The sequence below is a fragment of the Micropterus salmoides genome, unplaced genomic scaffold, assembly GCF_014851395.1.
Source record: "Micropterus salmoides isolate LMB-PRFRI ecotype aquatic unplaced genomic scaffold, ASM1485139v1 Ms_hic_scaffold_18, whole genome shotgun sequence".
NCBI classification, from domain to species: Eukaryota; Metazoa; Chordata; class Actinopteri; order Centrarchiformes; family Centrarchidae; genus Micropterus; species Micropterus salmoides.
Genome location: NW_024040928.1, coordinates 16056971 through 16081215, shown reverse-complemented (window position 1 = coordinate 16081215; position 24245 = coordinate 16056971). Strand labels below are relative to the sequence as shown.

The following is a 24245-nucleotide window of genomic DNA, read 5'->3' as shown; positions in this document are numbered from 1 at the left end:
CTATTGCTAACCCAGTATTTAAATCTGATTATGATTCCAATTAGAGACCTGATTTAGTATAACCACATCAGAAACTCGAAATCCGACATCTGCTTTGGTGTTTATCCCTGTAGCACCATACTAAAGGCAATGCATCTGATATTTTACAGGACATGCCATTTTGAGCCTTACTTTAATTTTCAAGTTGCCATTTTTTGATCTCTGTGTGAGTTTTACATGGTGAAGGAGCTACTTAAACACACTTTGATGACACATAGTACATTGCAGTTAGCAGTGAAGAGATGGGTCTAATGTCAGGTTGGAAAAGTAAGACAAACATTAGAGTAGCAGGTAGTTGAAAAAAGAAAATAGTTTGGTGATTAAACAGGTCAAAACTATGATTATATCAATACTTTAAGATTTCATGGCAAAACACATGTACACTGCTAGTCATAGACACTGCATACTGTCAGAGACCCAGTCAGAAGGCCTTACTGAGAGGTTACCAGGAGTGAATGTCATTCTAGCTTGAGTCTGACTGGGTGTAATTAAGTATTGCACTGCTTTCCCTGGAGTTTTTGACCATGTGAGTTGAGTTATTAAAGTATGCAGACCTTGGGGGCCCCTTGCTACAGTTGGGGGGAGGCGGGGTACAACAGTCCTTAACAGGGTTTAAAACTGACTAACATTTTCCAAAGAGATGACAATCTTTGTTTGGGGCTAGTTTATGCATTTAGAATACAGCATCTGACGTTTGCCTTCAGCCACTTAAATTTATTATAAATCTTTCCCTCTTCCCCATCACTTATATACAACTTAACTCCCCCAAATATAGGACTCATTCATTGGAAATATCTACAACTGGATTTTGGTGTATACAAACTGTATAGATATTATGTTACTGTCATATTAGTGTTTCTTAGATGGCACTATCATAGAGACGCAAAATATTCAGTTCTTGTTTTGCTTTGCTATTTTCTTTTCTGACTGCCACTCTTGGTGTTTTTTCTTTTTACTGACTGTGCTCATAAGCAACAACAACCTAGTTTACCTATTCAGCAAAAACAGCTAGCACTTATGTGCTAAATCATATCTATAAACAGTGGCTGCCAGCATCTAAACAAAATCTTTTTTTAGCATATTAAACTATTAAATATTTACACCTGTTACACATCAGTCTGTGTCTGTCTGTGACTCTATGTTGATTCCTAAATTCATACTTTGGCCTGTAATTGCTTTTTCACTGAAGTTCAGTACATTTTGCAGTGTGTAGCAGTTTAATGCAACTGCAGTCTATAGCACTGTACAGATGCTGGCAGCCACTGTTTATAGATATGATTTAGCACATAAGTGCTAGCTGTTTTTGCTAAATAGGTAAACTAGGTTGTTGTTGCTAATGAGCACAGTCAGTAAAAAGAAATAACACCAGGAGTGGCAGTCAGAAAAGAAAACATAGCAAAGCAAAACAAGAACTGAATATTTTGCTTCTCTATGATGGTGCCATCTAAGAAACACTAATATGACAGTAACATAATATCTATGCAGTTTGTATACACCAAAATCCAGTTGTAGATATTTCCACTGAATGAGTCCTATATTTGGGGGAGTTAAGTTGTATGTAAGTGATGGGGAAGAGGGAAAGACTTACAATAAATCTAAGTGACAGTAAGATTTTATGTTTTAGGTAGAACTAAGATTAAGATTGGGATTAAGGATTTAGCTTTAAAGCCAAGCGGTTGTTTAGCTGGTGCTGAAAGCAGCTGTCGGCTTTTGGAAACCAGTTTTGGAGAGGGCTAGTGCCTGACAAATCAGCAACCCAAAACAATGAAAGTGCAGCATTGATTCTCAGGAACAATTTCTCCCTTCAGGGAGTTTATTTTTTATTCAATGTTGATATCCAGAATAAGCCTTAATATAAAGCTTTAAGATTGACTGTGTTTTGGAGTGAGTGTAGGTCCAGATTTCAGGCCAGGAGATGAATGTCCTCGCAAGTATAGCATTTCCAGAATGTATGTGTAGGTGTCGGCGTGAGTGCCCTGCTATGTCAACACTCAGAGTTCAGACTGGATACATCCCCTGCCTGGTGTACATTAGCCCTACTTGCCCTGCGCTGGTTGTATATGAGAGGTGCCAATGAAAGAACACTGTCAGTTTGCTAGCCGGGGCCAAAGGAACCTGATGCACGTGTTACTGAGACATTCCTGTGGTCAGTTTGGATTTTCCTTCCATCCCCACACCCCTTTTTACACACACATACACTACGCTATACAAAGGCATGCAGTGGACACTTGAGCACAGAGAGTACAGACATGGTACTGAGCACATGCATGGACGTAGTCACATAGGACTTAAATTATAAGCTTTTGTTTAGAATGACATGGGCTTTAAAAAGCCAGCTCAGATTGATCTGGTCAGATTATTTTCATTACTGTACAGAGTTAAGTGCGTATTTAGATGTGTTTATGAAAATGATAAATACAGAGGGAGCAGTTGAGTAGTAGTTGAACAGTTGGGAGAGAGTGATTAATCAGGCTCTGCCTTATCACAAAGCACAATGTGTGTTCATACACATGTGAGTATGCATGCAAAATGTCACAGATTAAAAAAGAACACAGATTAGTTCAAAAATACCGGTCTGATCAGATGAGATTCCCACAGGAAGTGAAAGTCATCAGTTGTCAGTTAGTCTGACATTTAAAATGACACATACACACTCATTAACAAATACACACATAATGAGGGAGGCTTTACTGGTATCAATCATGCCCTGGCATGCCTTGACAGTAGAAATAGTAAGGTATGTTGTATCTTGTCACAGTGTTGATTGCCTAAAGTTCAACCAACACATGAAGTTTATGGGTCACATCTATCAGGCTCTCTTTTAAGATACAGAAAAGTATATTCATATCATTTTTGTATAGATTTCTGTGATTGGCAGCTTGGATGCAGCTGAGTTCAAATAAAAACAAATTATTAGAATTATTAGTTTAAAGCAGCTATATTTAATATTTTTATATTAACAATGAATCGTGTAACTGTATGTAAAATGTGTCACCTCCATGTATATACTCACATACAATGATCACCCAACTCCCCTGAGCTCCCCAGAGCTTTTTAGCATCTTTTAGCATCTTTTCATTGTTTTTGAATTGCAGTGTAGTTCTGGGTCATAGCAAGCAGCTGTTTTCAGTTAAAAAGCAGTAAAGCCAAATATACACTACATAGGTGACCAAATAGGTGACACACAAAGTTAGCAACTAACTGGTGAACATAGCGTAGCATTTAACAATAAATAAGTCGGGTATTTTGCTCAGGAGTTGGTGGAGATAAAAAAAACAGAGCTAAAAAGAGAGTGAACGCTAGGTTTACATTCATCAGGTAGACATAAACACGACTCCAGGTGAATGCTAATGTTTGTCCGTATCTGTTGCATGTATCAATAAGCGCCTGTTTGCTAACACATTTAACAGATCAACTTAAAAAGTGAAAATATGTCAGTGTTGTATTTAGAGCTTGTTTCCGCTGCCCCCAATGCTTGATTTGACCTGGGTGTCACTCCCATGCTCTGTGGAAGAAACCGAGTCAAATTGTCCCATGGGAAAGGTTTACATCATCAATTACTCCTGATTTAATTCACGCATACATTCCATTCAGTAAAACGGGAGGCTGTTGTAGAGATTAGGCCCTATTTTCCTACAGTTTCTGTGACTGCTCAGTTGGCTTAATCCACTGCGAGAATAGAAACAACGAGCCTGAGTATGCACACAAGAGCTCTCTTTGAAATACTAATGGGTTCTCTTCAGAGAGCGCGTATTTTCGATCATGTGTGTGCTTATTTGATTGTGAGCAGTTGTATATAAATGAGTTGTGGCTGGATTCCCAGAGGTCCCCTAAATGTTGAGGCATAAGGCATCAAGTGTCGGAGCAAAGCGAAGCAGGGACTTCCTGGCAATGAGCCATATGTGTCAGGGGATGGCGTCACACGTGTCACTTCCTGTCCACTGTTCTCTGTTTCTTTGTCCCTGACTCTCACTTGTTTTTTTCTTACTTTTTCTGTTTCTAATTTGGCTCATAATGATTTTCTTGGGAGCCTTTGTGCTGTGCTGCATTCAGGCTAATTGTAGAGAAAGCCCGTCTGGAGTCTTTTCACAGTATCTGTTTATTAGCATGTGTGTGAAATGTAACTGTGTTGCATTTGAGTTCAAGTCAGTCCATGTATGAAATCTGAGTTTCTTTTGAAGTCTCTGCATGTGATAATAGTTTCCTACACAGAATATGCTGCCAAAATCTTTGTTTTTCTATTGGATTTTGTGAGAAAGACCAAATTCTCATCAGACAGGAAACTGTAAACCACAGGGAAAAGAGATATACTCGTACAATAACTGATAACACTCACTGTCATTTTCTGACTAATCAAACATTATGAGTCGAAGAAACACAGGGCAAACTCACCACACGACTGGCACGCTAATAGTGGCGCAATGTTGAACTGTTTTCTAAAGGTTCCTCTGGGGTTTTGTTGGTGGTTTCTTTGAAGAGCTTTCCAGTGGTTTGCTTCACTGATCACCAATAAGTCCTGTTCCCAGAGCATAGTGCAGCTCAGTCATAAAGTTCAAACAAACCCTGCAGCAGCTTGGTGAATCAGAGACACAATTGCACCACAGTGTTCAGCTGTAAGGCAAAAATAACTGACCAAGTGCATAATTTATGTCATCCCAGCTTATGTATATAGATGTCTATGGAGGCATTCACACACTTCCTGTTGTGGCTACAATGTTAGGAGCCTGAGTGAAATCAAGATGTACAGCTATGCGATTTGTGATATAGTTGAATTAATCCCTTTTCACTGTGAACTGTCTCATTCTGTATCACCGCTATTGTAGACACGCAGCAAAAAACACAACACTTAACAAACTGATCAAAGGCTAACTGTGTCAACTGTCTAAAAGGCACACAATCCAACCTGAAACATGCTCATATACACTTGGTATCGTGCCTTTATCCATGTTTACACCCCTGTCAGTGAGGTGTTTCAGTCACCTGCCTCACCAGCAGGCCCCTCACATCTCACCCTCAATAGCAGTCTGCGTACTCTGGTTAGGTCTGGGCCTCTGGTCCTGGCTGACTCAACCTAATCTCTGTGATGGAGAACGTTGGCGTCGGTGTTGGCTTTGATAAATTGTGCTGTTTAAATCAGCTGTTACCAACTTATCTGAGTATAATTCTTAAAGGCAAGTTTTTGACACAAATCATTCCACTTTTAATTTCCTTCCACTTTTAGACCCCATTCTCTTTTATGCAACGGGCCTGTCAACACCTTTCGCCTCATGCTACTGTACGTGTGTGCTTGAGCACGAGCAGGTGGCTGCATGCGCCTGTTTGTGTGTTTGTGTGAAAGTCATGTTTTCGTGGAGTGTTTTGTTGCTCGGGACTTGTTGCCATCCATAAGGCTTACGTCACCTGACATGGATTTGACTGCTAGCTCGACAGCACTTAGTGGCTGGCCGGCTTCGCTCATGCATGTGTGTTTATAATCTTAACCCTGTTTTCTTTTCCCTTTCATTGTTTAATAGCTCCTATATTTAGAAATGGGGTGTTTTAAAGTTCACAACTCTGATCTTGTCCCTTTACTTCAAGACATGAAATCTTTATGGTCATCCCTGCTTGATCACTGCATAATTACAAGCTATTGGTTCTAGATTATTGTAAGTCCACTTTTTTTCAAATGAGCACAAATCAATAAACAAAACCTAATTTGATTAGAACAAACTATGTTTTTTTAACACCTCAGCCTCTTGAGAGCAGCTGAGCAGAAGGGCAGAGCTTATCTTTGTGCTCAGGATGTTGTTTTGCATAGCACTGCCTTCTCAGATGATGACTATCTACTACTAGTTCACAGCAGTGTTGGTGAAGGTCTTCCTCTAGTGGCAGACACAAGCCATTACAATTCTGTTGGAGATTGATCTACTGCAAGTGGAACGAAAACTATGGCAGAATGAGAACTGTAAATTAAAAAGGATTGTTTGTTTGCTTTCAGGATATCAATGTGTGCATTCTAGAGAATTACCCAGAGTGCTCCAACCCCAGAGTTTTCTACATCATTCCCTACTTCTGTGGACAGCATCCCCAATGCAGGTATTTTGATGTTTTAGACATTGGTTACATTTGCTTAAATTTCCCACACTCTGCTCTGTTGCTCTCTTTGTCTTTCTGTCTCTTACTCGTTATTTTTATTCTCTCTCCACCAGGGAGCCAGGAGCATGGGCTCTGGAGAGGGCCAAGCAGAATGTGCTGGAGAACTACCTCCTTGTTGGTATCCTGGAGGAGCTGGAGGATGTTCTGCTCCTGTTGGAGAGGCTCTTACCTCATTACTTTACTGGAGTACTCAACATCTACAAGAGCCCTGGTAAGTTCATGTTCCTCATTTTTTTTTTCATGTTTAAGATTCACATGTATAGCCAATGTTACCTTCAATTTTGGCAAATGCATTTTTCTTAAAAACATTTTTATTTTGTAGTCAGATTCTTTGATTGGATTCTTTTCAAGTTGCATGCAACTGACTTCTTCTTGTTTTTCTATTTGCAGACTATAGGAAAATGGGGAACATGACAGGCACAGTACGTAAACACACGCCCACTCTGGAGGCCCTGCAGGTGTTGTACCACCGTATGCGCTACGAGTATGAGTTCTACAACTTCATCCGTGACCAATTCCACCTCATGAAGAAAAAAATTGGTCTCAGGTCTGTCTCCCAACCCACCGCCTACTCACCTGCTTTCCTTCGAGAGCTGGCCCTCCGAACCCCAGAGCCTCTGGACGAAGACGAGGAGCTGGAAGCAGACCTGGAGGATGCAAACAGCTGGCTGGTCCACTCCTAAGGACTGTTTGATGAACAGTGGATGTAGCCCAAAAAGAAGCTGATTGGCTAGAATTGGCTGGAGATAGCTGAAGGAAGCCTGAGGGCAGACGGGGAGTGTTCCCTGTCTTTCAGCAATTCGTGAGAAAAGTGAGGTGTGTTTAGGGGTGTGCAGATCCAGATGCTCCTGTTTGTATGGGCTCTGATATCCATTCTGCAATAGACTCCCATCACGACAGGCTCAGCACCGAGGACTATAGGGGTTGAGTAATTGGAAGGACAAAATGCTCTATTTAAAAATTCACCAAGGACAATGGAAAATAATGTTAAGCCCAATTTATGTGACTCAAGTTTTGTTTTAATTTGAGCTTGCTTTTGGGTTTGCTTAAGTCAAAAGTCCATCATTGCTATTATCTCCGGGAGAGATTAGCGCTTCCTTGTGTTGGGAAATAAGTGTTGGTTGCTTGGGTGAAAGGATTTCAGAGACGTTTCCCAAGAAAGAGGTGCATACTTTATGAAAGAGTTAATTTCCTAAAAGCTGGAATGGGAAATGGTATCCACAAATAAAAAAAGTACCAAAACCATTTTTGTATATTAGTTGTTTAGGACTGTTATAAGTGCCAAAGGTCACTAAGAGGTCTAGTTACTGACAGGACATTCTGTGCACAGCTGGTGGAGTCATGACATAGTCAGTTGTTATAGTATTGGTTATTAACATTTTGTTTAATTTGTAAGATATTATTATTATTAGGTATAAATGAGGGTTAAACGGTAAGCACTCAATTATGAATTCAAAGAATTCCAACTGTGTGTGCATGGATGATTGGTTTTGACCAAACCAGCAGTGTATTTTAGCATGGATTTATTATTTGGAGCAAGTCATTTGTTGAGAAAATATGCTGGTTTGAGATTCAAACACTAACAAGCATATAAGGAGCATTATTTGTTTTTATCCAAAGTTTAAAAGATTGAGTTTGCCAAATACCAATGTTTCTACTGCGATGTATTACAAAACTGTAGAAGTATACTGCACTTTTCCTGAGGTGACTTTTCCTGAAATTCTGCAGCAAAATGAGGGACTTGGTCACAAAACTGGATACTGATTTGCCTTTAATTTTCCAGTGGAATTATGGTGCTGTCTAAGGTTTTGTTTTCCCTCTCAAAATATAATCACAAAAGAGTGTGTGAAGTGTTACCGGTCCCAGCTAAAATTCTCTCTCTCTCTCTCTCTTAATTCTCCAGCAGCTATTCAGAGTGCATGTTTTTCATCACTCATGTAAAAATCATCCAGAGAGCAGTAACCATAAGCTAATGTGTGACTGTCACCTACTGTATTTCACTCTACCATCCTAATCTCCATTGCCTGTACCTTTTCATTGTCCTCGTTTGTGTGTCCTTATTTGCCAGTTTAATTTATTATTTTGTATTCATTTGCGTTCCAGATAAGATTCTCAGGAAGGAAAAAAAATGTTTAATAACTGGTTTATTGGCGGCTATGAAACTATTCTTGGCATTTTAAGTGTCTAGAATGGGTTTATATCAACATCTGAAAACTGGTTAACAACAGCTAATGCAGTCCATCATTTTACAGTCTTAAAATAAATGTCCTCTAACTATTTCATCAGTTGTCTTTGCTTTACTTGATTTTTGTCTATTAAGAAGTTGCTGTAGCATGTTTGCCCCATCAGGAATGCTGCAGTCTGCTTATCCTCAACCTGCCTAAAGTCTCCCATACTGCTACACATAACAGATTGATATGCAGCTGCTAACACAGCAGCCTACACGCCATCACCTAGGAATTTCTACAAGTGTAGCACTCTCTTCCCTGCAGCAGCAGCCTGTCCATCACTCCACCCAACCATGACTCATCTTCCATCTAGCTCCCCAGTTATGAAATTACCTTCACTGCTCCAGTCAGGACAACACTGCCTATATGATAAAATAAGAAATCCTCTGAAAAGATAAGTATTATTTTTAAGACACATGTCATGTTCCACTCTCCATCTTCCTTCCATCTCTATTTGCACTTGATTTTGGTCCTGTCCTTTCAAAATGTCTACATTCTCTAAGACTCAGTGCAGTTTTTGATGATACATGCTGTGTTGACACAGGGGTGGTGTTAAATCTGTTACCTTGGTGTTGTTGCCTCAGTCCTGCAGTTGCTTGCTGTTGATTGCTTGTGAACATGGCAACCTGCTTTCACTTTTTCTGCTTTTCCAGTTAATATTACTCACAACAAGATATACAACATGTAAAGTGAAATACATCCCCAACAAATTCTAGTAGTTTTGACAACAGAAAGGTAGCAGAAAAGACGTAAAAATTGCTCACTAATTATAAATAAGCACCTTTGCAACTTGCAGCTCACCTTGATTTAGAGCGAGCGTATGAAAGCAAAATCTGACCAAAAGCAACGCAAGCTGTAACACAGTTATCATCGCAAATAGCTCCAGATGGTATTGGTTGGAAATTTCATTATCTGAAATAAAAATTATTTACAAACGTTAAAGTTCAACCACATTCAGTTCGATGTAACTCCCTGTCATGACCAGCAAATGGTGTCCTCTTTCGACTTTTGTTTTAACACTTCACTTGAATAAAAGAAAATACAGTTTGGAGTCTGAGATAATATGATGATACTGAATCCCAGTGAATACTGTTTTTTGTAGTTCTAAAACATCTCTTTAAACCCTTGATAAAAATGTAATAATGATGGGGCAGCTGAAAAGTATCTGAACGTGTGTGTGTGTGTGTGTGTGTGTGTGTGTGTGTGTGCGCGCATATGTTGGTAGAGTCTATTCAAGTCTACAGCTCAGTTTGGTTCCCACAGTGAGAGAATGGGAATCCCTGACACAATCTTCACTCCATGGTGTCCAATAATATCCCCACACTATTTGGGTCATCTGTATCATGACAGAACTGGATGTTCACCATAGCAGCCTGGCTGTAAAGGTTCAAGTAAAGTGCATAACTTTAGCTTTTCCATCTGCACAAACCCACACACACACAGTTACACCGGTCATGCATCTGCAGAGCTTTCTGCTCCAAAGCTGAACAGAGAGGGTTTGTTCATATGCTGGGTGGTACACGGGGAGGTGGCGTTACAGCAGTAAGGGACCTCCTCTCCATTGGCGAATAGGAAGCTGTTTGTGTTGGTGGGCTGTTCCCAGACCTGCTCTATATTCCCCGTATGGCAAAAATAGATTCCCTACTTTTCCAGCACCAGGTTGAACCCCTTCAGTTTGACAGAGAGAGAGAAAGAGAGAGGGAGACGAAGACGGACAGAGCTTGTTACTTGCAACACTGCTCATTTATTAAATGTTTTTCTCAGTATCACTGTAGAACTACAGTTTTTACAGCAGGTACATATAAAGACAGAATTTAAAAGTGTCCAATCTCACTCTTATTTATTCTTTCCATAATAAAATAAAACCAATACTAACAAAGAAACAATTCATAAGTAAAAATCTTACTACTGATTGTAAAACTTTTCAGAATTGAATACTGAACCTGAGTACTTTGATCACCTAGTGTTCAAATGTCATCACTGTAAGGATAACAGTTGATTGTCATGATTTTTTAGTTGTTCTTCAGATTAAAGATATGAAAAAAACATGCTAGTATACACATATTGTAAAGCAGGTGAATCTCCACACTGTTGTGGTTTATTCTTGGTCCAAACATCCGGATCTCACATCTTGACGCATCTAGATTACTCTATATACATTTCCTTCAGTATGTCCGGCTGTGTATTGCATACACAGAATAAGCATGTTGAAATTTGGACACAAACTATTGTTCGGACTAACACAGAAGCGCACACACTCACACTCACATTAAATAACAAAGTTAAAGCTAAGCAATACCATCTTAAACAGGATGGATACTGTTTAACTAAGTGAAAAAGTAAAAGGTATATTAGGATAATTTTACAGTGATATCCAAAAGCAGATGCCCTGAGATAAAAAAAAGAGTTAAAAATAATAAAAGGGTGACTTTAAAAATGGCACTTCTTTGTTATTAGAATAAAACATTCTATTGTTTTGATCATGGTGTTGCTTTGTGTGCTTAGAATAACATTGCATCTGTATGCATAACTGAACCAATTTGAAAGAGAAAACAAAGGCAAGCAGTCATCCAGTTTACAGACATTGTAAACATCACATTTTGTGGTTTAACTCTGACCTGCTGTGTATGCTGAAGTTTTCCTGTGCATAGGAGGTATTCTTACTGATATTTCTAGTGTGCTGCCTTTGGTTTTTACCTCGAAATAAAGCTGTTTGGATAATTTGGCTGTTGGCTGTCAGACTTTGTTGGTAGCTATATCTCTGTGCTCCCAAATCTCAGCAATTACTTTGACAACAAAGTTATTATTTCTCTTGGTTACAAGATGTCATTAAGTGAAAATAATCCTTTAATATACTTCGTATTTCCTTGGTCATGGGTGCACACACAACACAGACACACACAAACACACACACACACAAACACACACGCTTTTCCAGTTCATTGAATTCATGGATTGCACTGCATCGGTGACTGCTACATTACTCAGATCTCTATGAATGCAGTAGGGTTTGTTTAATGTCTCCTGTAAAGGACCTTTGTAGTAATCAATCATTGGTCACTTTGAAGAACAAAATGTCAACAAACATGTAATTTCCACAAGTTCTGATAAAGGTTTGTTGTTGCTTTTAGATTTTTTTCATAAACAATCCAATAATTCAATGATGATTCTTTTTCAGTTTATGGCAGCCATCACCTCCTCTCTTTTCCTTCATTTCCCCCCCAAAGCTTCTCCCTGTGCATCTGTCTCGCTGGTTTTCCAGCAGTGTACAACTCAGACCTTGGCTTCATGTTGATTCATCTTCAACCCATCCTCAGCATCTTTATTGCCCAGGTCTGAGTTCATCTCACTGGGCTTACGTCCCAGAGCTTCGGCCTCTTCCAAGGTGGTTGTTAGAGGTCTGCCCAGTGTCTCAGGCAACAAAAATGTCAGCACTCCAATAATGAATGCCAGGATTCCCACAATGAGCTACACAAGGGTCATGATGAATAAAGGAAAAAATGAATTAGTTAAGATTTGTTTTGTTGCCAGGATACCCATGTAGATAAACTATGACAAATCGGATTAGGGTGCGTATACCTGAGGTAGGTAGACCCAGACATCCGCCAGGTACACACAGAAGGGCGCCACCACACTGCCAACACGGCACATCATACTACCACTACCCACCGCCAGAGACCTGGAGGGAGATCACACAAGATCAGCAACATTAGAGGAGATTCTGTGATGTCAGAGTACAGGCATGGTGAGGCCTACCACCACCAATATAAACATGAATCAATTACTGTAAACTCTCTAAAAAGCAACATTACTTCATGATCAAAATATGTATCATCTGCAGCTGTGCACAAAACACTGTACTAACAAACCAATAGTACAAGCATTGCTTCTTGACTTTTCTGTTTGTTTTCAAATATTTTTGACGTGAAATACACTGAACTGGCAGATTTAATGCGCCCATAATGATATTCTGTGGAAAGGGGTCGATCTGCAAAAACACAACACAATGAGATAAAAAGTGTACATGCAAGAGGGCTGTGAAGAATGGAAACAAAAATGTGTTTTAAAAAGATCTAATTATTCTGTTGTCTCTTTGGGTTTAAATTAGTTTATTTATATTAAAGCTTTGGGAAACAAGCTAGCTATTCTTCACATTCAAAATCTATGTACAGACTACTGTTTGTTAAAACAGAATTATAAAAAATATTGGAGGCCAAATGAGAAGTTTTTTCATTTGGGGTTGTGTATGAGTTGAACTCACTGATAAATTGAAGATTCAGATTTATCTAAAAAGACAAATTGATTCTAGTGGATATATACTGTTTCCAGGCGCTGTGTGTGTTTTGTTTAGTTTGTTCTTACCTGATGATGGTTGGGTAAAGCTCACAGGTGTACAGGTAGATGAGACCAAAGGCAATGGCAATGGCAAACTTCCCCGTCATAGAGAGAGCGATGGCCAATGACTCGTTGTCCTGTGGAAAGAGGGGAGGAGGAGAAAGAAGGTATCGGAAAGTTAGAGACAAGAACGTCCTATGTTTATACCATGTATACCAGTAAAAGTAATTAGCTTGCTCTTTTGCCCATCATCTTGTTCTGAAGTCTGTGCATCACTGTGGGACCTTTTTGCTCTGTAAATGATACTACAGCTGATCATCCATAAAAACACTTGACCTTTGACCTTCAGACTTTTCAGACCACTGACTCCATTAGCTTTAAACAACAACACAGACTCTCTTACTGCACCCCATGTATGCATGAACTCAATATATGAGTGAACTGATATAATTCCATTCTATCTATGTGATCTAATAAACTGAACTGCTCCCTCAGTCACTCTACCGGTAATTTACTTCATTATTATACATTGTGAAATGGAAACGACTTAAACAAAACTATTTTTATGCATTTATACATGTGTTTATACTGTATGTGAGCATATGTATGTTTGTTAAAAAAAGAAATTATTCAAAGACACTGTAGATATAGATACTATACTAATTTTACATAACTGTATGTGGACATATTAAATGGAATGTGGTGTTTTGTATTGCTACATGTGTGTATTTCATATTTCTGTATGTGAGTATTTCATCTGTGTGAACAGTATAGTTAGACTGAAGTCCTGCAGGGCCTGTAATACACCATATACTGTACACTTTTTGAATGGGACAGTGTGTGTGAATGTAGTGTACTACATGCAAAAAATGTTCTTGCAAAGTGAACTATGATCTCAAACTACAAACACCTGGTGAACTATAATCCCGTCTGTTGCAATGACGCAACAGACACAGACAACAAAACATGACCAGGACTGAAAACACTAAAGATACAAAGAGAGGAGAGGGGGTTGTCTGAGGCTATCCCAACCAAATACGCTATTTTTGAACTGTTGGCCTGAATCCAACAGTCTTTATTTTTGGCTGTACTGAGCTTAGGAATTAACACGTTCTTTTATCTTTTAACTAAATTATCTAACATCTTTGGTGCAGTCTGTGCCATGGTGTGTTTGCATGGTACTAGCAGTGTGTAATGTATGCAGTCACATGTGAATACACAACACACAAGGCTGCTGGCACGGAAACCACCTCATGTCCTCTCTGAATCTGAACACTGGTAATTTTATTTCTATTACAAGTAGACAGTGGTGGCGGGAGTTATTTTCCACTGGTTGTATTTGCCAGTTTTGTCATTTACAACAAAATAGGGTAAGTATAGCCACTGAAATTAGTATAAATGTTAGGCTTGAGACGGCTATTACTGTAACTCCCTCACTAATACAGTACAGTGTAGCTAAGTAGACAAACACAGCATTCAAAAGCAAGAGCAATCAGAGTAGTCATGATAAAAAAGGGAGACTGTTACCAGTACTTTGAGACAGAATGAGGTTTTAACTGTAAGGGTTGCATCAGAAATGCTCAGAAATGTATCATGAAACTTGCTTAACAAGTATAGATAGAAACTCCTGAACAGAACTGAAGAGCACATTGTGCAAAGATCTGGTAAACGATCTATCTATCTGAAAACTGACAGCATAAGAATTTGAGTAAAATACTCTAAACCGTGATCAATTAGCGGACAAACTAATGTACAAAGTAACTATCAGGGGACTGTCAAGCTAGCTGGACATAGCTGCTTGTGAACTGGTCTGACTAGATAAAGGTCATGTATTCTACTTAGTCATTAAAGTACCTAGTTCTGTTAGAGACTATGGTATGTTTGCCAAAGTAAGATTTGTCCATACAGTTTACCAAAGAAAGTTACATGCAGTCTGGTATGTGGGAGTGTATTTAAGCCTGCAGATGGAGTTTCATTACGTTGTGTCTTCCTGCAGAAGTTACTGCAATGACACAAACAGAGAGAGGAAAAAGGAAAAATATAGATAGGTGGACAATTCGTTGCTGTCTCCTCTGGCTTTTTCAGCTCACGTTTGTTGACCGCTCTCTTCAGAATGTCTTTCAATGTCAAAGGTCACATTTACTTGGATATTACGCACCAGCTGTTTGTCAGCCCAACCATGTCGGTGCTAATTTGGGTCAGAGCTCAGGACACACACTGGGAACGGCATGTCGTATATCAGGTCTCAACAGAAACATTGGTCCAGTGGCCGGGGGCAATGTCAGGACAGTAAACTCAAGAGCTAACAGAGTGCAGAAAATACTTTAAAAATAGCCCTATATTACAGTAAGCGTATCTCTTACTCCGCAAAACTAACAGTTAACATCTTGTTGACATTGTCATGTGTAATGCCCCAAATGCAGTTAGAAATCAGGATTTGAAGGACATTTAACATTTAATGATGAGTGTGAGAACAGGATAAAGTAAGAACATTCCTTGAAGGATAATTTGCCTGCATTGAACATGACATGTGTGGCATCTGGACAATTCTTAAATTTAGGGTCAAATAAGGATAAATAATACAATTCTTGCTATAAACTTGAATTGTGTGGTTCATATTTATGATTTTTGTTATGGGGCCACTAAAGATTGTATTGGAGTCAGTAGAAATAATAAAAAATAAATATTTAAAGATTATTATATACCAACACTAAAATTAAACATATACACATACTGTCTCTCTCTCTCTCACGCACACACTTTCAGTACATACAGCAGGTACCACAATGATGAGCATACAAGCGACCCCGGCCAGGAGCAGAGCCGGGGCACATGTCTTCTTCCTGCCAATCCGGTCCATTGCAAAACAGCCAACCAAATAAGAGGGGATCTCCACGGCACCTGAAAACAGCCAATCACAGCAGCTCTCGGTCAGAGGTTTTCGGGACACTGACACACTGACACAGAGACCTAAATACCATGTTGGTGAAGCTCAGTCTCCCAAATGTGCTCCATAGTATATCTCCAAATTAGATAAGTGGGGATTTTAAATGTTCCTACTGGACATTAAAAGGAAGCTCATTAAATCAGCCTTGTTGTTAAGTATAAAGAGGGGGGAAAGTAAGTAAAGTTGTCACCACCCCTCCGTCCTGAACCTCATCTAGTGACATTCTGGTATGTTTGTGAGTGTGTGTTATTTTTGATTCCTCTTCCTTTGTTGTGTGTGGAGTGATTGGTGTGTTTTGGTTTTGTTCATCTGTTTGTGTTCTCTCTTTCTCCGTCCTTCTCTTTTTCTCCTGTCTGTCTCTCCACTGGACTTGTCAAAGGTGTATGGTACTGGTCTCCTGGTTCGTTCAACAAACTGTTTGCAACTTACTGTCAGTCTCAGTCTGCTTTTCAATTCCAGTCCAAATATCCTGACAATTATTTAATGTGAATACTCGTGTCATCTGCTGAATTAATAAAATGTAATTCCCAGACCAAACCTAGTATTTAATTGGAACATTTGTCCAAACACCATTACATGAGCAGTACATCAGTTCCTGTCTTGTTTAACAAAAATGTTTATTACAGTACAAAGGTTATTTTCTTTATTAGATGAACCACAGGGAAAATATTTAGCTTGCAAATGGAGGGCTGTAGATTTTCCTAATTGCTCACAGGTTTATTTTACCCACTGCGTTACCAAAAACAGCCAAACTGGAGAACCGAAATGATCTCATTGCCTTCCTAATGGCATATTATTCTCCTAATACAACCCTAGATGAACATAATATTTTACAGAATACAGAACAGCACATTGCAAACAGACTGGAGAGTTAAGCTGACTCCTGCTCAACTTGGTTAACTTGGTTAACGACTAGGCTGGACTAAGCTAAGAGGCCCATTTGTTTACAAGGGAAGAGGTGGATCTGTTAAACAAGTTACCTGAAACAAATTCCAGCCTCATGGTACACACAATAAAACAGACAAAAACCCACTCTGCATTTAAAACAAAAGCTAATAAAAAAGCTGCCTAATCCATCTACAAACACAAATATACCTACAATTGGATGACCTAAGCAGAAAATTATTGTATAGATTTGCAATGTCGTTACCACTTTTTTCCTCCTTCATTCATGCACCTTCACACTCATCACTCTAAAACTTACCAGCAAGGAAGAGGTTAATGTACTGGTTTCCTCCAAGGTTGACTGAGCCTAAAGAGAAAACGTAGTAGCCCAGGCTGCCGATGAACCAGATGGCCCACACTGTGCACGTACGCCCCGCCATCCTCCAGCTGCCAAACAGATCCAGGATGGACAGCTTCTTTTCAGACTGCAATAGCTGCTCCTCTCCCTCCTCCAGCAGAACTCTGCCATTATCCTTTGGCTCCAGGAGGTCCTCCACTTTAAGCCTGTACTTAAGGCCATTGAAGCGGGCCATTGCATCCAGCAGGATCTGAGTATCCTTGTAACGGCCCTTGGCCATCAAGTAAAAGGGTGTCTCGGGGAACTTCCAACAGAAGAACAGGAAGGGCGACGTGCACATGGAGAGGATGATCTGGTAGATCCACCAGACCCGCACCAGGTAACCAGTCAGAGCCACGATCATGACGCCGACAGCAAAGGCTGCATGCACGTGCATAGAGGTCCATGTGCGTACCTTGATGCCAGTAAACTCTGTGACATAGACAAACACCACTACAAGGTAGCCGCTGGACACCTGCCAAAAGCAAAGATGGGACAAAGAACACGGATAAAAGGAGGAAAGGGAAAGAAGGATTGAAAGATGAAAAGGGGGAGGAAAGAGAGAAGGTACACGAATGCTCTGTTGAATTTTGGCTCCTGAAGTAGGAACATTGTAATGGTAATTTGCTCAAAACATAAAAACATTTTAATATACATGTTTGCAAAATAAAGTTGACAATGAACTGTTGAACTGCATTTATCAAACCTTTGTGTCTGTATTGTTACCACAGTAGTTGTTACATTTATCAGGATTTTAAAATTGCTTGTCTTTCCTTTAGGCCACATATTAAACACTTGTTACTTTACTATACAGCTGCCACTGTGGCCAAAACAGGCAACTATAGAATAAAGTGAAATGCTAGTGTAAGAGTAGCGCATGTATAAGAATTATAATCATAAAATCAGCTAAAAAGTTACATAACTATCTATGTTAAAGTTTACAACCATTAGCCACCATAAGCTGCTGGTCATACCACATCAGACCGTAGCAGCAAATTTCCTTAGAGTATTGAACTAAGTAAGGGAGAATTTTATGACTGATTAATTCTTGATGAATGAAAGTGTTCATTTGTAAAAGAAAAACTATATCCTTTCCTCTTTTAAACAATTGTCAGATCATCTCTATGCCATTTGCATGCATATACAGTACCCCTAAGAAAGAAATTTATAATTATACATTGATCTGCAACTCACAGGTAAACATGTGGTGAGATCTCAATGTAATACATATGGCAGTAACCAGGTTAGTAAGTCTGCACGGTGTTAAGTGTGGCTGTGCAGTATGAGCCTATCCTATCTGGTAGTCTGATTCTATGTGAAAAACAACAGCTGTAGCTGAGATGGACTGGGGGATGGTAGAAGACGGAGAGGAGTGAAACAGTGGACAGACTGTAGAGGCTCTTTCAGCACAACTGCTGCTATGTGGACCATATTGACACCCTTCCCTTGTCTTGTAAACATGGTTTTTATACACATATTATGCATTACTCTGTACACAAAAACACAAATATGCATACTCATAAAGACACAAAGACACACTAAAGACTGTTACTTTACCTGCTATACTGCTGTTTAACTCCCAAACTCCTTATCAGTCACTACATTCAACATGTTGGTCTGGGAATTTCAGTTTCTTTGCATGTTGCACCAACTGACCTTTACCAGCATGGGACCTAATTCAATTTGTAAGACGTAATCAACATTTTTAGATATTTACCTAACATAAATGTCAAATTTATATATACATAGATATCTATGCTTCGACATGCAGAAAAATAGATCCTACCCTTAATATTTCTATAAATTGACATTAAGCAATCATGTGCTAATTTTGCTAATGTGTATCATTCCCTTGTTTGATATGAATGTTAATGGTATTTACTAAGTAAATACTTTGAAACTAACACAACCTAAATATAAAAATCTTACTCCCAGTACAGAAGAGGGCAGAAATAAAGTATGATTTATAGTTATGTTCTTATTATACACAGCTGGAGCTAAAATCTTACTTTTGTTTGGCTAAGAGATTGTTTTGTACAGAACCTGAAGACGCATGCTTGTTTACGTGCAGAAAGTGGAAGGTAAGCACCTTTCTTGTCCCATTCTGGCTTCTGTAAAAGTCCAGAATACAAGTCTTAAAACAGACTTTTCAAAATGACTGAAATTAGTGTTTCTGCCAGCTGCTCTTTCAGACTGGTGGATTACCAACTAAGTACCAACTAACTTTCCTACTTTCTTTTGGTATACTATCTCTGAAAATAATTTCATTCCACATCATCAGTTTTTCATTTCCCCAATTGCACTAACCATGGCATGCAAGAACAACCACATACAACATAGACACAATGCACATACCATGGCAAGGAGGAAGCGGAGCACTACAAAGAAGTAGTAGTTTCCAGAGAACGCTACAGACACCCCAAGTCCAAACTGACAGAGGCTGGTGAACATCAGAATCCTCACACGACCAAGTCTGGAGGAGGGAGAATCCCATGCAGTTAGAGAAAGAGAAACAGGGTGCGAGAGAATGATTACGAGAAAGACAGACAGAGCTAATGTATTCAGGCAAGCAATGCACTAAATAAAGGATCATTCAGTTAACTATTAGATTCCAGTTCTGTTCGGACTTTCAGTTTATGCAGTTCTGTAAGCAAGGTATCACTAGACTAACATTATGATGTAGGCATTGCATGGCACATGTTACATATTTGAAGTTGTAGACCCAAAAAGTTGTCAATGAAGATTCTTAGCCATCACCATCCAAGGTGAGTTAAATTCAATGGCAACTAGACTTGTTTGAAGATACCTGAAGATGTTTCTCTTATCCAAGAGGCTTCTTCAGTTCTGACTGACTGGCAGGATATCTCAGCCAAGAAACCATTCCCACTATTAGAGAAACCATCTTTCAAACGTGTAAATAAAAGTTTTCTTTTATTGGAAATCATAAATGTTTGGTAGCTAAATATTTTTGGGTTTTTTTTGTTGTTGTTTTTTGTTATTTTGAATGTATGCTTATTTTAAATTGTTTTTGTTTTTTAACATGTTTGAAATAAATATATCAATCAATCAATCAATCAATCTCTCAACAGGGGAGGAGGTCTGTGACACCACTTATCCCCCACTTACAGTGCTGTCCTTTCATCCCTTCCTAGGAGATTGAACAGACGCTTACATTTGGCCTCACATGACAATGCCGATCGTCGTTCAGACTTGCCCTCAGGTGACTCCAACGACCATAATGACTATTGTTACAACAGCCAAGAGCCCTGATGAACCAGGAGGGAACCATCACCTTGATAACAACCCAACCAAAATTAAATAGTTGGGATTCCCTGCCAGTCAGTCAGAAGTGAAGAAGGCTCTTTGATGAGAGGTGAAATGTCTGCAAGGATCTTCAACGACTGATTTTAACCCACCTTGGAGGGCAGACCCTTAAACCTGCTGTTTAAGCCACTGTGGCTCTGCTTTAAAATGTTAGCTGTGATGTTAGCAACTCTTTGTAGTAAAGTAATACAACTAATTTTCTGTGGCTCAAGCTAAGCTAATTATATCACACCTATATTCTCGAGTTCTCTGTTGAGAGTACAATATAAACATGGGATTGCACTTTGCCCTCAACATGAAAGAATTGCTCCACAATAACCCCTTTGCCTGCTCAAGCAAAACTTTGCCTCACAATGTGAGCAATAGGGACTACGGAAAAGGGAATAAGACTTTGACAATGACCAGCACATAAAATCATGGTATAATATGGTGAATAAGACCATGGATAAAAAGCATAAGACAACATACAGTTTGATGATAATGATTTACTCATTATAACCACTGCCATCAGCATTTAATCATTTTCGTCTCTATCTTAACTTGGGTTACTGGGATCCATTTTATAAAATAGGTAGCAGACATCAAAGCAAGTGTACCCTGAACTCTGACTTTATCAGACTTAAGTCTGTGGCTGCTTTTCCTGCATCCCTCCCTCCTCCCATTCTTTCATCCCTCAATCCACCACCCCTACCTCACTCACATTATCCTTTTTCCATATGCTTTATGTCTCCATGCTTATGGGGCAACACAGTCACTGGCTCACAGAGCAGGACAGAGAATATTCATCATTCATCATGTGAAATGTTGAGGCAGAAGTGTAACAATGCCTCCTGAAGTTATGATTACCTGTAAAAAGGATTGTAAAGGCTGGCTCTCATAGCCACTGTCTATACTAATTGAATTTATGCTCTTTTTCCATATACATGTGAAAATAACTTCCTTATATGGTGAAACTGTACTCCACATGCCTTACAGAATTTACCTCTCCTGTGTGAATTCTCACTTTGCAAGCAAGAACCCTCCCCTTCCTCCTCCATTTTGCAGCCCCTGCTTACCTGTCAGCAATGTCCCCAAACACCAGCGCTCCAACCAGCACCCCCAGCATGAAGGTGGGCTGGCACAGCTTGGCCAGCCACTCTCTCTCACACACCAAGTTCCAGTCTGTCACAATGCTTTGGTGGACTTCGGTGTGGTCGTAAGCAAAGTTCCCATCACAGGCTCTCAATGTTTTGTTGCCATCAAAGTCGTATGTAAAGTGTCTTGGGTTGATGCGCAGGGCGCAGCGGCACCGGCTGAGCTCCCACTGCTCTCCTTCAGCTGTCCTCACCACCAAGGGCCCCCTCCCCCACTTGAAAACCGGCAGGATGTCTTCCAGGCTAGACCCCGTCAGGTTCCCGTATAGGACATCGGTGATGTTTGGCACACTGCACACAAAGTTTGGCGTCTCCACTAAGAAGACAGAGGCCAGGTAGTGGATCCCACAGGCTATGGCCTGGAAGACTGCTGCAAAATAGAGACATGCCTGAAATCTGGAGAGACAGAAAATGCGTTAGAACCTTTGCTGACACATAAGAGCTGAAGAAGAGGTGAGCTTTTTGGCGCCAATCCCTAGGTCTCCTATTTAACAGATAACTGCAAAAAGGTCACCTTAACAGGTCATCCTTTAATGAATCTTAAAATCCTATTTGTGCTACTGTATTGTAGAAAATTCAGGGAAATTTGAGGAACATTAGACTGTGCTGCAGACAAGTGATTAAGATTAATCATGCACAAAAACAACTGGAATATAGTTCAAAGAAAGGACACAAAAGTTCCTCTGAGTGAAGATTCCTTCTTCAGTAAGCATTGTGATGTGATAGAAAAGATGTAAAAGTATCCAAAAGCACTGTGCACAAGTTATCAAATGATGGGATGAGCTCTCTTGGTGTTTCTTAAAATCAATTTTAACATGTAATAAAAAGTTAGGCTACATACTGTTCCAAAACTACCCAACAGGCTGCTAATGATACCACAAAAATACTCGAAATCATTCACAGAGCAAAGGAAATATGTCGATTTAGTGAGACTGGAGAAAGGCACAAATACTTTGGGTACCTTTTGAAATGTCCAAGCTCGGCAAATATTCTCTCTACTGTCATTTTCTGACGGTGCGTTTGTGCGTCTCTCTCCCCGGCCGGCAGCGGATCCCGAGCGCTCCAACACCAAATAATAAACTGCGAAGTTCACAGAGCGGACTGAGGATAGGAGGGACGCCCCCCCCCCCCCCCCCACCAGGGACATGCACACACACACGCATACGCACGCAGACACAAGGAGTCCGCTTTAAACCGCTTGATCAGCGGGGGGGAAAACAGCTGCTTTGGCCGAAAATGATGATGTTTCACAATGTCACAGAAAATATAAACGCTATAAACATAATATATATATAATATAATGTCACCTGGTATAAATGGGCCCTTGATGACATCACACATTTTCATACAAGAAGGATATCATGTAAGCTAAAGGGTTTTCTCATTGAAAGCCAGGTGATTAGGACTGAACACAGAGCATTTAAAGTCAGTTTGGAGATACCTGATCTCTCACACACTCATTTTGGAGATCTCTCATGTGTAATCCGATCACAGCCTGATGTAGTGATGTAGGCAGTATCAGACTGAAAGCTAACTGTTTATTCTGTGGTAAATACACTGCCCCTGCATAACATCCACAAACCTCTGACATCACAGAGACATATTTCTTCTGATGTGTTTACCCCTGTCAGGATCAACCTTTTCAAAAGCCATTGAAACAAACAGCTGCTGTAAATATGCCTAATGTCTACAACTTAAGCAGGGTGGTAATGAGCTGCTGAGTTCACAATCATCACTAGGTCATAGTTCATCTGTAAACAAACGTGCTGGATCCCTACTGTCCTCCTCCTCTTTTCATTTTCCTCTTTTCATTTACCAGGGCTGCAACTAATGACTAGGGGAGACCAGGTACACTTTTTGCTTCAGCAACTATAACCTGCTGAATTTTGTGGCTTTTATACAAAGTATCCACATTTGTTTACTACAAATGGCACCAATTCAATCCTGTACAAGAATGTCACAGACCTCATGAGTTGATGTCAAATGCATTGTGTTCTCTTGTTACAACCTACCCCACTACTGGGGTAGGTTGTAAGAAATGCAGGGGTAAGTTGCAACAATAAGACAAAAGGAGCAAAATTAGATGCCACACCATATGCTTCAAAAACAGGAACTGACATAAAAGAACAATGTTTCTCTCTCACTGTAACAGACTCTCTGATGACTGGTGCATGTACAGTGTGTGTATGTAAATTTATCTATAGAATACACTTACTTAACAGTATACATAATAAATACATAATATACATAATATATACATAATAAATACTACTAAAATGTACCTAATTAAAGAATATCTTTGTACATACTTAGGTCTAACAAAAAAGAGGTGTGTGTCTGTGTCAATGTGTGTATATTCTTATTCAGAGTCACAGTCAGTGCTTGAATTGGGCGGGTACTCATCGGTACGCAGTACAAGTACTTCTATATTTTACTCTTTGGCGCACAGGGACTTTTTTTGTGCACATTTTTCACAAGCTGCCTGTACGCTTCTCTGCCCTCTCCACTGGCAGAGGCCGAGTACGGAAAAGACTGAGTGCCGATACACATGGCAACATGAACAACATGTGAATAGGAAGTACTGGTCACAGAGCTGACAAATAAATGCGGGTAACCCTGGAGTCCAGGCTTGGTGGGCCCAGACTGCAAAGGCACTTTGTAAAATATTAAAATCAAGAAAGTCCCTAGTTTTATGTATAGAGGATGGTTGTAGCAGTGTAGCAAGTCAACCCTGTCAGACAATGTTTAGCTAGCTGTTTTAGCATAGTGGTTTGAAATTAGAAAGGAAAAAATGCATCACATGCTGCCTAAGAAACTATATT

General features: G+C 39.7%; 2 protein-coding genes across 3 annotated transcripts in view; one reads left to right on the top strand and one right to left on the bottom strand.

Moving 5' to 3' along the window:
- The window catches only part of usta (uronyl 2-sulfotransferase a), a 69248-nt gene extending 59057 nt beyond the window's left edge, over window positions 1-10191 (top strand). For both annotated transcript variants that reach the window (XM_038726724.1, XM_038726725.1), the window contains 3 exons: window positions 6017-6114; window positions 6228-6385; window positions 6565-10191. In XM_038726724.1, coding sequence (XP_038582652.1) covers window positions 6017-6114; window positions 6228-6385; window positions 6565-6857 — 549 coding nt within the window. In that variant the 3' untranslated portion in view covers window positions 6858-10191. The remainder of the gene's footprint in view (window positions 1-6016; window positions 6115-6227; window positions 6386-6564) is intronic.
- Window positions 10192-10455: 264 nt separating this feature from the next.
- Window positions 10456-22510, bottom strand: slc22a16 (solute carrier family 22 member 16). Its single transcript, XM_038726723.1, has 8 exons — window positions 22385-22510; window positions 21346-21819; window positions 19322-19439; window positions 16889-17441; window positions 15511-15638; window positions 12765-12874; window positions 11982-12081; window positions 10456-11870 (listed from the first exon to the last, which is right to left on the bottom strand). The coding sequence occupies exons 1-8, from the start codon at window positions 22426-22428 to the stop codon at window positions 11676-11678; spliced, it is 1722 nt and encodes a 573-aa protein (XP_038582651.1). The 5' UTR covers window positions 22429-22510; the 3' UTR covers window positions 10456-11675.
- Between the last annotated feature and the right edge of the window lie 1735 nt (window positions 22511-24245).